The 16261-nt window shown below is 44.3% G+C and overlaps 1 protein-coding gene across 11 annotated transcripts in view; it reads left to right on the top strand.

The window, feature by feature from the left end:
* The window catches only part of cacna1aa (calcium channel, voltage-dependent, P/Q type, alpha 1A subunit, a), a 70689-nt gene extending 54507 nt beyond the window's left edge, over positions 1 to 16182 (top strand). For 3 of the 11 annotated variants that reach the window (XM_084036429.1, XM_084036423.1, XM_084036420.1), the window contains 10 exons: positions 1085 to 1199; positions 1638 to 1745; positions 2762 to 2865; positions 4651 to 4766; positions 4874 to 5006; positions 6670 to 6783; positions 8255 to 8293; positions 9929 to 10142; positions 10363 to 10649; positions 11846 to 16182. In XM_084036429.1, coding sequence (XP_083892555.1) covers positions 1085 to 1199; positions 1638 to 1745; positions 2762 to 2865; positions 4651 to 4766; positions 4874 to 5006; positions 6670 to 6783; positions 8255 to 8293; positions 9929 to 10142; positions 10363 to 10649; positions 11846 to 12658 — 2043 coding nt within the window. In that variant the 3' untranslated portion in view covers positions 12659 to 16182. The remainder of the gene's footprint in view (positions 1 to 1084; positions 1200 to 1637; positions 1746 to 2761; positions 2866 to 4650; positions 4767 to 4873; positions 5007 to 6669; positions 6784 to 8254; positions 8294 to 9928; positions 10143 to 10362; positions 10650 to 11845) is intronic. The other 8 variants (XM_084036427.1, XM_084036425.1, XM_084036426.1 and 5 more) reach the window with 8 other exon arrangements.
* The last annotated feature ends 79 nt before the right edge of the window (positions 16183 to 16261 follow it).

Below are 16261 nucleotides of genomic sequence, written 5' to 3'. Positions count from 1 at the left end.
GATAGAGCTAGTTGCTCTATTATTTCAGCCAAGCCCCATCGTCTACAAATTTTCTTATTCCCTTCAATAACAACCACGTTAAAACAACTCACAAACTCATTTTAATGTCGCCAACAGAGGATGCTTTCTGTGTACGGCTGTGCAGCTGCTTGTCCTGAGAGGCGTATTGCGTTTGAACTGCATGCTGCATGAGGGTGGGATGTGCAAGAAGGGTTTGGGGGAAATAAAGTTTTATTTTTAAGTTTTTGGTGGATGGATTCAAGGAGAGGCATTTGATGGGGATGGGGATGTGGGGTGGAAGGGGTGGGGTTGCATGATTTGCTGCATGTTTGGGTTGTCACCGTCTTCTGTCACCAAACACACACGAACGTCACTCTGTCATCTGTGAGTTGGTGTGTGTCTTTGTGTTGTCTGTTTCAATTATAAACCAACAAGACCAAACAAAAGGTTCAAACCAATAAACGAAAACCAAAGTGTCTCCCGTCCTTAGATCGGTCCCTTGGTTGTCTTTGCTTTATTGGTTTATCATCTGGTCTTTGTTGTTTTCACTGTGAACCTCCAAACCCCTAGGGGGAGCTCTGGATAATAGCAACTGCTGCTCAGCCTGTCCTCCCTGTTTCTTTGTTGATCGCCAGTTTAACCAACCTGTGAGGTATTTTGGATGTCAACTAACGTACATAGATAACATTATGCTTATATAATAAATGAATGTATAAGTTGAGGGACAAATCTCAAAAGAATGTCTTGATTTAAACGTTTACACTCACAGGTTCTTTCATATGGCAAAACAAATTCAAATCTGTGAACCCCTGCATGTGAATTTGTTGTCACCGCAGCACTGAAAATCTAATATTCGACACTGTAGCTGAGTCACTTGTCAAAGGCAGATACAGTGAGCCTGACACAGATGCTATGTACAGCTCCTTCAACTTCCTTTACCCAAACCCCTCCCCCCCCCCCCCCCCTCCCTTCCTGCCACCGATTCAACGCCCCTCCCCCCTTGTCACCTGGAGGTTCTACGTACATGCCAGCCCACTAAATTCCCCATTTTTCTCACCGCTCACCCTGATTGGCTATCCCACAGAGACTGCTCCGTATGGATCTGCCTGTGGCCGATGACAACACGGTCCACTTCAACTCCACCCTCATGGCCTTGATCCGCACGGCACTGGACATCAAGATCGCCAAGGGTGCCGAAGGTTTGGAATCCCTTTTTATCTCCTTCGGTCCAATTTTCACCTTTTCTTTTTCTTATTTCCCCCATACTGCAGTGCCGTCTGCTATTTCTGTCCTGAGCCCAGAAACATTCAGCTCTTCCTGAGGCTTCTTTTACTGTATCCTACTTACTTTAATCACCTGTGTACATTTTTCAGTGCAGTTATGAGTTGATCATGGCAAATTATCACAACCTTACTGATAAAATCTTCTCTTTGTTTGTCTTTCTTTTCCTGTTTGTATGTCCTCTCTTATATCTTTTTGTATCAATCTAAATGGGTATGAATGGTCTGTTCAATGCTTTTTATATACATTTCTTTGTGTGTGCATGTTCTTATGTCTGAATTAATGTGTCCATGTACTTGGGCATGGATGTCCATGTATGTATGTATGCATGTATCCGTATGTACGTGCCTGTTTAGGTGGTGTCGACAAGCACCAGATGGACGCAGAGCTGAGGAAAGAGATGATGGCGATATGGCCCAACCTCTCCCAGAAGACTCTGGATTTGCTGGTTACGCCACACAAGTGTAAGTTGCAGAGTGTTGCGCAGGTGCAGCGATGTGGCTTGGACGCAGCCACCCTGTGCCTCCCAGTGCTCCAACGTTGTGTTATCGTCACGCCACCCGAGGACCGCTTCTCTCAGTCAGTCTCTCTCACTGCTGCACCCTCTGATACAGCTGGCACGTTACCCCTCACATCCACACCCATATACATCAGATCTATGTGGAGACAACAAACGGAAGAACTGAGAAAGCACAGGCTGCACACACACACACACACACACACACACACACACACACACACACACACACACACACACACATAATACCCCAATACCTCCTGTCCTTTCTCTCAGCTCCAGAAACCCCCCTCACCAGAATACCAAAACCACCAGTCCCAGAACCCACCACCGCTCCACCTCTCTGTGCCTGAGATCAGAGGGTGCCTCACTATAGATCAATTCTCTATAGACGTCTTTTCACTTCAGGGGCAGTCACCTGTGTGCACTAGGCTGGCTGTGCTTGATAGATCACAGAGTATGTTTGTTGTGTTATAACACCGACAACCAATGCACAGGTGCTAACGCACTAGTTGCATGATACAGCAGTTGCTTTAGTTTGTGAAATGCATGAGATTAGCTATCAAAATATATGATGCATTTAGCATTAGAGAAGTCATTAAGAGTCTAGATATCACAGATTTTATTTAGATGTATTTAACGTTAATGATTTGGTTAAATTTGTGTTGATTATTGCGATCACTTGATTGCAGATTCCCGGAGCAACGGAATTTTGTTTGATCTATATCACAATGAGATGCTTTGAATATTTTTACCTGTGACAAATATAAATGCTATATAGAGTTAAACGAAAGTAAGATATAGTAAAAAAAAAAATAGAAAATTCTGTCTGTGAAAAGACTATTTGCTCAATGTTGTGTGTGAGATGTTTTGTGTGCATGCCTCACCCCTTTCTGCCATTCCTTGCGCTCAGGGTCCATACCAAAAGGTCTAATCTTGCAGGGTAACTTGTCATTCTCTCAGCAGCCACAGACCTGACAGTTGGGAAAATATATGCTGCTATGATGATCATGGAGTACTATCGGCAGAGCAAGATCAAGCGCTCGCAGGCTCTTCGTGATGAGCAGGTACTGCTGTCTGAAGGAGAATAACACTCCACTCTACCCGCATCTGACCCTTTAAAGTCGAAGGCAGACTGACTGCACTGAAATCAAGGCTGCAGGGCTGTAGTCCCATTCATATAAGCCGGGGCTGTGACAACCTCTGACCAGATCCAGGGAGGAGTCCTTATTCAGTCACCTTAGAGGGGACACACACGCAAGTGCAATCTCCTATATGCAACGCTTCTGTAGCAGCCAAAACACTGCTGCCATCTGCTGGCCAAAGTTTATTAAGTTTTCTTTTAACAAGATGAAAAATTCGAATTTAGTAGATGATTTAAACCAATGGTGTTGCATTTATTTAGCAGCATACCTACCAGACTGCTGGGTTTGGTTTTAAGCAAGCTGAAGTGTTGTCACAGCCCCTAATGTGCCCATGCTTGAACAACATGAGGACCCCTTATAATGGCTCCTTTTTAGCTCAAATTACTGCCTGTAAAGATACTGTACCTCCTCACTCCCCAACCCCTTTGCTTGTAACCTTGGACTGTTAAATTTGCATTATGACATTGTTGCACCCTGCCCTTCAGGTCAATGACAGAGGTGACCGCCCTCCACATTCATTTAGCTGCATTTCATCTTAGTGATTTACCTCATGAGATGATGTCTTATCAGAACTAAAGTGTAATGGTCCTTATCAGGTTTATGCAGCCAGTTTGTACCATGCACATTTGAAGAGCTGCATGCTTCTGAGGACTCGCACCAACCTGATATCTCATTGCACGTGTAAAGATACTTAGAATGTCTCTGCCTCTTTTTGCTCTCTCATGCACATCGCATCTCATTTTGCCTTCCCTCCCTTTGGCCACAGGCAGTGCTCCATACTCGACCCATTGTTTCACTTCTTTCTCCAACACACTGTACATCATCACCTCTCCCCGGTCCACCTGCCGCATTATAGGCTGCTGAAGGACCGGCCTTACATATGTTGTAGCAACACCCAGTTAGATCAGTGTTTCATGATCCACAAACGTCATTAGTGCAGATCATCACCATCACACATTCACTTAAATATGTGTTTCACATGTTGTACATTACATTGTATTTAGTGCTTGAACTCATTTTAAAATCACAAAGCTCAACACTTGAATGTGAAAGATAACATTTGACATGTTTGACCACTGTGAAAGTGAAAAGTGGTTATTAAGTAGCAATGCAAAGGCTTTTTTAGTTTATTAAAAAATTAATGACAGTAAATATTGCATTGTCCCAGCATACATTTCATCTGCTATATGTTGCCCTCCACAGGATTGTTGCAGTGTAAGTCTGCCATGAAGTCCTCCATCCCTCCTTTGAACGAGGCCCCACTATTATTTCTTCTTACCTTTTTATTAGATCTAATTCTACTTCCCCTGCTGTGAACACATGTATTACATCCAACATCAGATGACAACTGATCAGTTGAAACCCTGAATGATTACTGATCATTCCCTCCAGAGGTTCCAGGTTCTTTACTGAACCTTGTAAAGCACTCTAATGGTTAAGAGTCCTGGACCTGGACGCCTTAAAGGTTTGGCAGGTTCCAGAATGCACTCTGGAGTCCATCCATATCTTTCTCCTGCTAGCTGCTGGGCATCGGTGGCTCGAGAGTCCCTTCCTCCCATTTATTCCTCTTCCATTCCCTTTATGCCTGACCTCGCTTTAGCCGACTGTCTCTACCTGCCCTCTGTTTCCTGCTCTGCCCCTTCTCCCTCCATTTCCCTGTCAGTCTGCCTGATAGCTGGCGACGGCCATGTTGTATATCTCACACAGAATCGAACGCCATTACTGTTTCAGCGCGTGGAGCCGCCTTCCCCCGGCCAGGATGGGGGTCCGGGACTTAACAATGCCCTCCCTCCACCTGAGACGACGGAGACGGTCAACAGCCTGTGAGTTGGATGTGGTTGTCGTGTTTTTACTTTTCAGGAGGTCGTTTGTTAAAAGCACCCCGGTTAAGGAAGTTGTTTATGTGGTGTTGCGTTTGTGTGCGTCATAGGCCGGTTGGTGGGGGGGTCCCGGAGAGCCAATCATGGGTGACGGCTCGTGCTCAGGAGATGTCCCAGAAGGTCGGCAGCTGGAGCCCTGAGGGACACCCTGAGGATGGCCTGGGAAGCATGACCAACTCTCAGGTAGAAAGCTCATATAGGCACACACCCAGGACCACACATCTAACTTCATCTAGTAGCACACACTATACACATTCACTTGTACTCAAACTCTCTACTTATTCAGCATCTGTTTTTACTTTCATGTCAGTGCTATCAAATTAATTTCCAGAGAAACATTGAGGACACTTGAATGGTAAAATGAACTAAGATCTTCATGCAGATGGAGATTGCACTTCCATCTGAAAGCCTTTAATCGTAACCTCTGTGTGTGTTACGTGAATTAGATGGAGACTTCAGGACATCAGGTTTGTGTTAACCTTCATTATAACTGACGGTAAAGTAGAAATGAAGCAATGTTTTGTCGATCAGGACATTGACTTGCTTGTTGTTTCAAGCTTTACACCCCATTCCAGCCCAATCAGTATCAGAGATATTAACTCGAGATGATGGTTGAGGGTGCTCGTTAGTAGAAAGCCAGCATTTTACTGATCAAAATGCTGATGTTGTCCCATCTTTACTGCCTTGTTGCCTTTATTATTTCTACTAGGTTATTTTCATTTCCTATAATCTCCTATCATGGTTTTTCAGTAAGCATTGACATGGCGTTAAACTTTACTTTGATTAGTTCCATCCCTCAAACCTGTCTGTTCACACAACTTACTGAATTTTTTCCTTCACCATACGTTTCCACATTTCATTCAGAGTCTATCTTGCCTCTGTCTTCAGAGTGGTTCATGTCTCTGTCATCGTGCTGTTAAACCTCTCTGTAGACCTCCTGGGGGGCCTGACGGCTCTCTGTGTATCAGTCAGCCCTGTAACATAGCCACTTCTCCACGTCAATCAACCGAGGTCTGGAGAAGGTTCAACTCAGGAGTCGGATAGAAGAGAGTGGCTGTTGGCTTCATTCAAACCCGTTTGAATGACAGCCTACAGTTAGATAAGGCAAATTAAATCAGAAAGCACAACCAACTACAGGAGATATTCAACAACAAATACCTTTTATTTGCTCATATTTAATGTTTTATCTGGTCTTTTTTAAGACAACAAAAAAAGTGCCACGCCTCTGTTTTTGAACAGCCTCCAGCTGCCAGATTCACCTCCACCTGTCAAGGTGTACTCCAGACAAATAGAATTTGGGATATTTGCACAGGGGGAATTTACTGGGAGTAACTGAAACAACATGCTAGATATATATTTGTTAACTACAACGTAACCAAACAAAATAGCCTAAATATCTACGCAGCCTCCTGTACTGCCGACAATGCATCAGAGCCTGATCAACACTATCATTTGATCAGTTGAGTTTCTGCGTATGGGTTTCCCTTCAAATCCATTCCTGCTGTGACACACAAGCTCCTCCGTCTGGCATTTAATGCTTGAATATATATGAAGATTAAACCAAGAATCTTTGCATTCAATAATAGAATAATAGATGGAATAATCACGATCTTGGGAGCCAAACAATTCCTTCTTTTTTTTCATTCATTGCATAATTAAAAACTAAGACGACAGACAAAGTCCCTCCTCACATTCACCAAATTCTCCCACTGACTCCTTTTACGTGTCTGAGAGCCTCGATTCTCTGCTTTCTTTGGATAACAAACTTTCCCACCTATCCCCCTACTCCCTGTCAGTTTTCATGGCAGCCGTCACACCATCTCCTACTCTCCTGCTCTGTTTTCAGACGGTAGAGATGAGAGAGATGGGGCAGGATGGTTACTCGGATACTGAGCACTTTCCACCAATGGAAGGCCATGGCAGGGCCGCTTCCATGCCCCGCCTACCAGGCGACAACCAAGTGAGCAGCATTCTCACCTTTCCACTCTCTTTCTATTTCCCCCATTATCTCTGTTCCTCATCCGCTTTTGTTCAAATCATATTCCCGAGGGTCTGACTTGTTGCTGAAAGAGTTATTGCTGCGGTCACATTGGAGAAAGTTTGGTGCAGTTTCAAAAGGGATTTCTTCTAAATGATTGTTGACTTTTGAAGATACATTTTTATGCACAAGAACCACTGATAATGTGACTACCATCAAACACGATATTATGACAATATTTCTGGCTAAAACATGGGCATGTTTTGCTGAAATGTTGACCTCCAAACGTGAATTCAAAAGGATCACAGCAAGGCAAAGTGAGACCTTCTGCTCCTTTTCTCTTCTTCTCCCGTTGTCGTCCTCTCTTCCTCTCATCTTGCCACCTGCATGGAGGTTTTTAACCGTGGTTGTCCCATTTCCATGTAACACACTCATCCATTTTATATCGGTTCATACCTCGGTGAGTGCTCTGGTTGTCATATGCGCACAACATATTTATAGATACAAATGCGCACACACACACACACTATACATACAGTTTCCACACTTCTCTGCTCGCCATTATTTCCTCTTCTTTTGTCAAAACCCTGCTTTATTTATCTTTTCCTGTTGTTTTTCTACTAAACTGTCTCTTCCTTCCTATCAAAGGTTTTGCCTGTGCTGAACTCTTTTTGAATTTTGGGGGCTATTTTTTAATTTTAAATTTTTTTGAAGCAGGAGTGGAAGCAGCATGATATTGCGTGTTACATACGTGTGTGTGTGTGTGTGTGTTACATACATGTGTGTATATGTGGGTTTTCTGCAGTTCCCGTGCTCTCACTGTTCTGTTAAACTCACACTGTTTCTGTCACTCTGTTGTCTGCCATTTAGTTGACTGTAAGTGTGTGTGTGTGTGTGTGTGTGTGCATATCCATTTGTGCGTGTATTTTGCTGATTGTCGTCATTGCCGTTGTAACTGTTGTGCTGTTGACTGAGCATTTTCATGGGGACCTTGTCTATATAACCCTGTTTTGGCTCCAAACACCCCCAGTCTCTGTGGTAAGTGTTTTTCTTCCACCTTCACTGCTGCTTCGGTGTCTAACCAGACTCTCTTTCTCTGTCCCTCTTTTCTTCTTTCTCTCTTTCTCTTCCCTCTCTTCACTGTGGCGCCCCATCTCTTTTTGGGTTAAACCTCCACCTAACACTCTTTTTTTTATTTTTTAATACTGTACTTCTCTTTCATTATGTGTCAATCCATCCCTGTCTCCCTTACTTCTTTTCCTCCCTTCTTGGTTCTGGGTGTATGCTCTGTGTGTGACCATACCTTTGGTGTATTTGTGTGTGTGTGTGTGTGTGTGTGTGTGTGTGTGTGTGTGTGTGTGTGTGTGTGTGTGTGTGTGTGTGTGTGTGTGTGTGTGTGTGTGTGTGTGTGTGTGTGTGTGTGTGTGTGTGTGTCTTCTCTGTGCTCATACAGCAGCGGAGGAAAGGGAGACACCGTGGCAGTAACCTCAGTGTATGTACCCTGTCTTCCCTGTCTCGTCTCTCTCTTCCTCTTTTTTCCTCTCCCTTTCACTCTCACACACTTTTTCCTCAGTTGTCATGTCTCCATGTTGTCTGTATCATGGGAAGGGTTTACTAGGGCATACTTTTTTTGGCATGACCAAATCTGATGCCAGCCCAGCTTTCAAACTGATCCCAGCATCTTTAGCTACTTCTCTCATGCACCTATCAGTTTGGAATTAGGCTGAGCTCTGCACGGCCCCTGTCATTATCAACAGTCATGCCACACTGTCCTGTGGCCTCTCGCTCTCTCTCTTTTTCTATCTCTCTCTCTCTCTGTCTGTCTGTCTCTCTCTCTCTCTCTAAGCTGCTGCTAGTGCTTTGTTGCTCTAATGTCTTCATGCCTGTGTGATCATCTGTAAGGATTTTGTCAAAGTTTCCCTGCCCGTGTCCGAGTCTCCATTCACACTTGCATGCAAGAAATGTGCTGAAATGCGTTGAAGTGGGAGTGTATTTATGTGTGTACGTGTGTCGGTAATGACGAGAGGCAGAAAGAGGAAGTGTTACGGTTTTCGTGTGCGTGTGAATGGATATGTTGTTGGGATTCTCAGTGCTACTCCCTATGAGGCCAGATAAACCGGTGATTTATATGCATCTGCCAACCTGTCACCTTGTAGTTGATTTGTCTACAACCCAATAACTGGGAAGCTGGCCAGCTCAGCTGCCAAAAGGATCTAGCACTGAAGTAGCCTAATATGGTTTACATGCCCAGGTCAGCAACTTGTTGCACCATAGGCTCTGTCCTGCTGTCCCACCTCAGAGTACAAAGCCCCGCACTGCAGAAGGAAGTTCTCATGTGGGTAGAGGACTCAGGACAACCCCTATGTACCTGCATGGCTGGAGGAAAGCACGCTGAAACGGCAGAAATAGAGGGGTTTTGTGCAGCCTGGAATGTGTCATGTTCAGGGGGTTACGGGAAGAGAGGATGGAGGACTGTTGCAAGTCGTACTGACATTTCTATCTCCTTTATTCTCTTACAAAGCAAGTAACAGAAGCATGGAAGGCATGGCCATTTGCCATCATTTCTTTTACTTTATTTCTTGTTCTTCTTTTTTCGTATATGCTTTTTATACCTCTGCATCAGGGGTCGGCAATTACTGTGGTTTTAGCCCCGAGACCGTTTTTATTTACACTTTGGGGGCTACCGCCTGTGAATTTTTAATTTAGAAAAAAACTATTTTCATACATCTGTTACATATGAGATTTGTAACACCATTATAAACGGTTTCATATAAAGAGTGGTTTTTATTAGTTATTAATCTGGGAATTTCATTTAATTATTTTATGTAGGGGATACATTTTGGCCACTGGGCTGCTTTTTGCCGACCCCTGCCCTGTGATCTGCATAAAGTATTTACATTTTTAAAGTAGCATGATGGAACAATGTTACTAATGTGGGAGGAAGGCAAGTGCGCTTCATAAAGTTCAAGTAAATTCCCACACATACATATACACACAAACACAATGTCTCTTAACCCATAAAGCTCATAGACAACTCCAACTTAACAATCAAAGGAAACACCTCTCCCTGCATCTCTCCCCCCTCTCCTCCTTCCCTTCCTCGGTGGTCTCCGGCTTCGTTTCTTAGACCATCAATGACAGCAGTCCCATGAAACGCTCAGTCTCGTCGCTGGGCCACAGCAGGTCCGGACGGGGCCACAGAGACAAAGGAGGGCCAGACGACTACACGATGGAGCGTGTACCTGAGGAAGGGAGAACTTCCAGGCATGGCCACCGGCGAAAAGACCGGAGTCATCGGGCATCTGAGAGGTCCCTCTGTCGCTACACGGAGGCCGACACAGGTGGGAAAGACCACATTCACACACACACAACCGCATATATAGGAAACAGTGATGATGGTTTGGTAGATGCTTTGTTAACACAGTTGCACAGTGTAGAAGCAAACATTTACTCAAAACAGAAAAGGTATTGTTTGAACATTAAGTGTGATGTTGAATTGTTATCTAATGTCATAGCGATCTTTATTACACCGATAATAACTCCCTTAAACTCCGCCATCAGGCCTGGGCACAGATCTGAGCACAACCACCCAGTCAGGTGACCTCACGTCCAAGGACAAAGACCGCGACAGAGATCGCGGCCGGTCCAAAGACCGCAAGCACCACCACCATCATCACCACCACCACGGCGGCTCTGTGGACAAGGAGCGCTATGTAGCAGAGCGAGGGGGCGAGTACGGGCACCGACACTCCCGCGACAGAGAGCATGACCGGGAGAGGGAGAGAGAAAGGGACCGTCGCTGGTCACGATCGCCCAGCGAGGGTCGGGAGTGCATGACGCACAGACAGGTGGGACATGTGGTGTCTCGTTTGAGTATTAAAAGCAGTGGTATGACCACATTTTCAGTGTTAAGATGAATAATATAAAACTGGTTTTATTATCAACGTTATCTAGGGAACCTCTGGATATGACTCTCAGAAGTACTATAATTTCACTGTTGACCAGAAAGTATTTAATATGATAATAGATGGAGCGATGAAGAAGCATGATGAGTTATTACAGTACAGTACTTCTTGACTATTTGCTGCTGCCATTTGAGGCCCTTTATGTCCATTTCTGTATACATATATGATTAACTACATGCACACAAACATATTCATTATTGTGAGTATAATTGTGCAAATACAGGTCAATTTATTGTTAAATGAAGTCACTGTTGTCAACTGTTCCAACAACCAAACAAATATGCATATAAATGTATATTTGAGTGCCTGACTGCTGCCCAATGTTCTCTCATGTTCCCCCACTCCCATTCCTTTATGGCATCCTTTTCCAAACACATGAACATTTCCTATTAAATTAGGAAACAAAAGCATGTACCTTTGCTGAAACACTTCTATGATGCACACCATTCAGTCGTGTGTATTTAATTTTTATGTTATAGTGTGTCTTGCAAAGGAATAGTAATTGAGGAAGAAATCTTTCCTCCAATTTTAACTTTTGCCTTTGTGTTATAAAACTATATATTTTTAGAGCTGGACTTGTTGCATGCATGTCACACAGCTAACTTTAAGAATAATTTTAGACCGAACACATTTTGTGTCTGTTTGGACATCATATTTACCCTGTACCTCCATTTGTTGCTCCAGAAATCAACCCTTTACCCTTCTTTTCTCCTGTCGTCTTTTGTTTTCTTTCCTCTGCGTGACATGTTGCTTCTCTATGTATGGTGCTTTTTGGATTCTCATCTTTTTTTGTCCTCATCCTCCGCTCTGTTACTTTTTGATGCATTTCATTTCTCCTCCACTCCATGCACGTTATGACTGGTGCTTTTATTCTTGATCCTGCTGTGGTTCTTGTTCTTGTCTTTTCTTGCTTTTCTGTCTGGACTTTATTGCCTTCTCTCTGCCTTTCTATCTTGCCTTCTTTATTTCCCTCTCTATTTGTTTTATACTCTATCTTTTCCATCCTGTTTATTCTACATGTTCTGTCGTTGAATTTGTGGTTCGTTCTTTTTATTTGCTTTATTTCACTTTTTGTGTAGGGCAGTAGTTCGGTCAGCGGAAGTCCCGTCCCCTCAACCTCGGGGACCAGTACGCCACGTCGAGGCCGGCGACAGTTGCCTCAGACCCCTGCAACCCCCCGACCCCATGTCACCTACTCCCCTGTGGTCCGTAAGGCCATGCCCACACAACCTGGGGGGCCACAGGGCCGACCCCCAGCCCCAGTCCCCCGCCACTTTTCTCCTGAGCCTCCCCAAGGCCAGGGCCCTCCCCCCGCTGGCCTCCCACTGGCCCACCATGGCACATCCCGCCAGGGTCATCATCCCCCTCCTCGCTGGGGAGACACAGGTGGAGGAGGCGGCTCTATGGAAGGGGATGACTGCTTTTACAACCAGGACTACCAGGACTATGAGCCCCATCATGAACCACCTGCCTATGAGCAGAGCCCCATGCAAGGTGGCAACCCTCACCCCCATTCTCTGACCAACCATCCACTGCCGCCTCCCCCACAACCACAGCCACATAACCCCCATCCCCTCCCTCCACCTCAGCCACACCCAGTAAACAATCCCCACCCCCATCCACCGCCCCACCCACAGCCCAGTCGCACCTCACCAAGGACTGCCGGCCTTGCGCCCCCTCCCACCACCGCCCTGACTGGGCCTGTACAGGGCCAGATGCAGCCTGCTGCCCAGCGCCGCCTACCCAACGGCTACCGCTCTTCATCACCTTCCACAAATCTCCATGGACCCCATGGGCCTCACAAGGTCCCTCCTCCAGCTGGGCATCCTAGAGGTCCTCGCAAGGGCCTGCATGAACCCTACAGCGAGACGGAGGACGACGACTGGTGCTAGCCTCTGGGGATGGGGGGAGGGGGGGTGTAAGGAGGAAAACGAATTGCTAGAGGGGTCAAAAGATGGAGATGTGAAGCTCTGAGCCAGAGCTCTGACTGCCAAGGGAAGCCATGATTCTTTCTTTCTTGCCTGTTTGATGTTTCCCTCTCCTCCACTGCTTGGCATGCCCCAGTGATGATGGGCTAGATGAAGAGACAGGTTTCAGGATGAAGGGGTGGAACAAGAATGCTGAGGCAGGATGTGGAGAAACAAGTGGTGTAAGGGGAAACCACCTCCATGTTCTGCTTGCATTGTTGTTGCATTCAAATCTTGATGCCAAATAAGACCAACCTCAAACTGCAGTTTTTAAGGATGCAAACAGGAGGGGTGACGAACACTAGTCTTTGTATGTCTTAAATTATGCCTCTGGCAACGAGCTACAGCCACTTACAAGATGTCAAGAGTTGCGACTCGACAAAAGACACTTTACAGTCAGAGACAAAAGCACGATGTTTTGTTTTTGTTTTGTTTTGTTGTTGTTTTGCTTCTCAAAGCTAACTTGAGTTAAGTTAGCTGCAAAAAGAATAAAATCCAACCCTCCCAGCCACCAGTTGAATATTGATGAGTTTTATCATCTGTGTTTTTAAATAAGAACAAAAATGACAATGAGCCCTCCACCTGTATGAGGTGAGGAGGCTAAGTGGGTGGGAGAGTTGGGGAGTGTTGCGCAGGGTTGAGAGGGTCCCTTGGTCAAAATCTAGAGGACAGGATGGGTGTGTTGGGGAGGCGGGGGTAACGTTGTTCCCATAGAACACCCTCCTCCCAGAAACAAACTGTTTAACCAACCTCAACCCATGACCTGTGAGAGAAGAAAAACAACGTGGAGATGGGTTTCAGAAACAAAAAAAAAACTGTTTTCTGCAGTATTTCTTCTTCTATTCCTGCTTCTTCTTCCTCTTCCTCTTCTACTTCTTCAAAACATTGAAGCTTGAATCTTCTGTTGCACCCCACACAGCTTCGTTTTTTAAACTTGCAGAGTTGTACACCCTGTGGAATCCTGCATGAATGATACAAAAAAATAATAATAATAATAGCAACAATGAGAATCTACTGTATGTGGGGGGAAATTTTACTTGGTCCTTTCTGTTGTGGTCTGCAGGGTTTCTCTCTCTTTTTTTTAGTAACGACATGCCTTTCTGTTTCTCTCTCTCTCCTCTGTATGAAATTCCTCTCTCTGTACCTTCATTTACACTCAAATCAAGTGACAGAAGGCTATCAGGAGGTTGGATAATTACTGTATGTATATCTATAAGGAACAAAATGATTACTTTTTGCTTGCTTGCATTCTGTGCCAGATGCCTGCCACTGATCCAGCTGGAATTGCACAGATTTTTTTGTGAAAGTAACTTTTAATAACTAGGGTGATGAAACGGTGTACCGGGAAGCAGGGTAAAGTGGATTAAAAAAAAAAAAAAAAAGATGTGGGGTCCATATTGGGGGGAAAAGTCAGACAAATCAGTAACATCTCAAAGTCTTCCAGGGTTTGGGGTTGAAACCGAGACATCCGAGTGAAAGAGACCAATAGAAAGGCGGAGAAAGGGGAGAAACTCTTCATCTTTGTTTACTTTGTTATTGGCCGTAACGATGGATAAACTGATAATATAATAACTTCTAATGATCACGCCGATCTTGATTATGAGACAGATTCTCCATACTTGGTCTGATATTCTGTTCTGTACGTTTGTTTAACTTTGTGCTCAGCTAATCCTTTTTCCAACCCTGAGGTGGAGTTCTAGCCCACAGATGCATTGTGGGAGAATGAGTGCAGGAGGGCAAACGGGAGTCAGGGATTACCCAAAGCAGTCAATGGCTTTGTCTTTCTCGTCTGACTATCTAGAATTTAGCCAGCGGGCGTGTTCGATCGTTTGCCCCCTTTTTAAAAGGTCAAGCACGGCGGACGAGTCGTTTCTCCTGCAGATGCTAAAGCAGAGTTCCACCGCCGCTTGTGACCTTCTGCTGGCGCGGTACGATAAACAGTGTCTCTCTAGTTTTTGTACCTCTCCTTTTACTTCACTTCGGATTCCGAGTGGTTCTACAGCATCAGCGCACCAAGAATACGGATAAGCTCATTCTCTCACGCGTAGACCACCTGGTTTGTGTTCACCACGTGTAAACACAGGCGACTGATTGGCACAGTTCAGATGGGTTGGAGAAAAGATGTCTGGAAAATGTTCTACGTGTATCACTCCTGTATATCTTTTTGATTTCTTTCTGTGTGTTTTCTCTTGTGTGCCTCAAACTAACACGTGTCACTAACGCACACCACTGTCAGCCCCAACATTATTGTTATTTTATTTCGTAGGCCTGCATTTTTGGCCTATCACATGTTGACCAGAGAATGCACCGAAAAAAAAAATAGAAAAGAAAAAAACTGCCTATTAGTGTCTTTCCAATCTCAGTGGAATGTCACAGACAAGTATTTTTTCACATCAGAAAGCACACTAAGTAGGTAGCTCCTGGTTGTGGTGTGTGTGTACGTGGGTTTTCTTCATGTGTGTGTGTGTACATGGGTGAGTGTGTTTCAGATCAGTTTGTGTTTTTTTGTGCTTACTTTTCTTATAATTCTTTGTCTCCAAAAATTTGAAATTTTACAGATGTCCTTCAAGTGTGTGTGTATGCGTGTGTGTGTGTGTGTGTGTGATGTCACTAACCCCCTGAATGAAACGTGCAAAGCCCCAAACATACCCACCATCCATCTTTGTGTCTATGCTGCAGTGAAATCCACTAACATGCTGATTAACCACACAAGTCTTCAAAAAGCAATGTAAAGCCGCTACTGAGAAAAAAAAGATTTTTTTTTTTAAGTACAAAAGATAAAAAAAGGAAAAAATATCTAGTTCCAGAAATGCATGTGCTATGTGCATGCCACACCGTGGGTTAACAGTCATCTTCAGGACATAAAAAGAAAAAGCAGATTAATGAATTCAGAGGAATTAAAAAAAAAAAAAGAAATATAAATAGATAGATGTTTTTAAAAAGCAACGTTTTCTTTTTTTCCTTCTATTTTTGAGAACAAAAAAAGTTTAAAAATTACCCAAAAAAAAAAATGTCTAAAGAATAAAAACACAAAAGAGACTTTGGTGAGAGTTTGTTTCCTTCTGTTACATGGGGTTGACGCACAACACAACCATGTTCAGGACACCACACACACAAAAAAAAAAGAACTGTTTTTAAAAAAAATATATATACAAAGAAAAGAAAGTACAGTTCAGAAGATGGTGTTTTCTCCCTTCTACTTTTCATGGGGGTCAGGGGGTGCAGGAGCTAGCCAAATCTGATGATGTACTCACTATAACTGGCTATGGAACCTTTGATCTCTCACTCACTCCCTCTCTCTTCTCTCTCTCTCTCTCTAACGCTCTCTAACTCTGTCTCTCTCTCACTCTTATCTGTCGCACTCTCAAGCTGTCTCACCGCTATTTCTACCAGTGCATTTTGTAACTCCAAACAACTCTTCCTAAAGAATAAAATCCAGAGAGAATGCACACCGCGTTGCCTCCTTTCTTGTCTGCTGTCTTTATAAAGGTGCGAGTTGAGGGTGTATAAGACACTTATTGTGGATTA

This window comes from Eutrigla gurnardus (genome assembly GCF_963514095.1).
Source record: "Eutrigla gurnardus genome assembly, chromosome: 20".
Classification (NCBI taxonomy): domain Eukaryota; kingdom Metazoa; phylum Chordata; class Actinopteri; order Perciformes; family Triglidae; genus Eutrigla; species Eutrigla gurnardus.
This window is presented reverse-complemented; position numbering and strand designations above follow the sequence as displayed.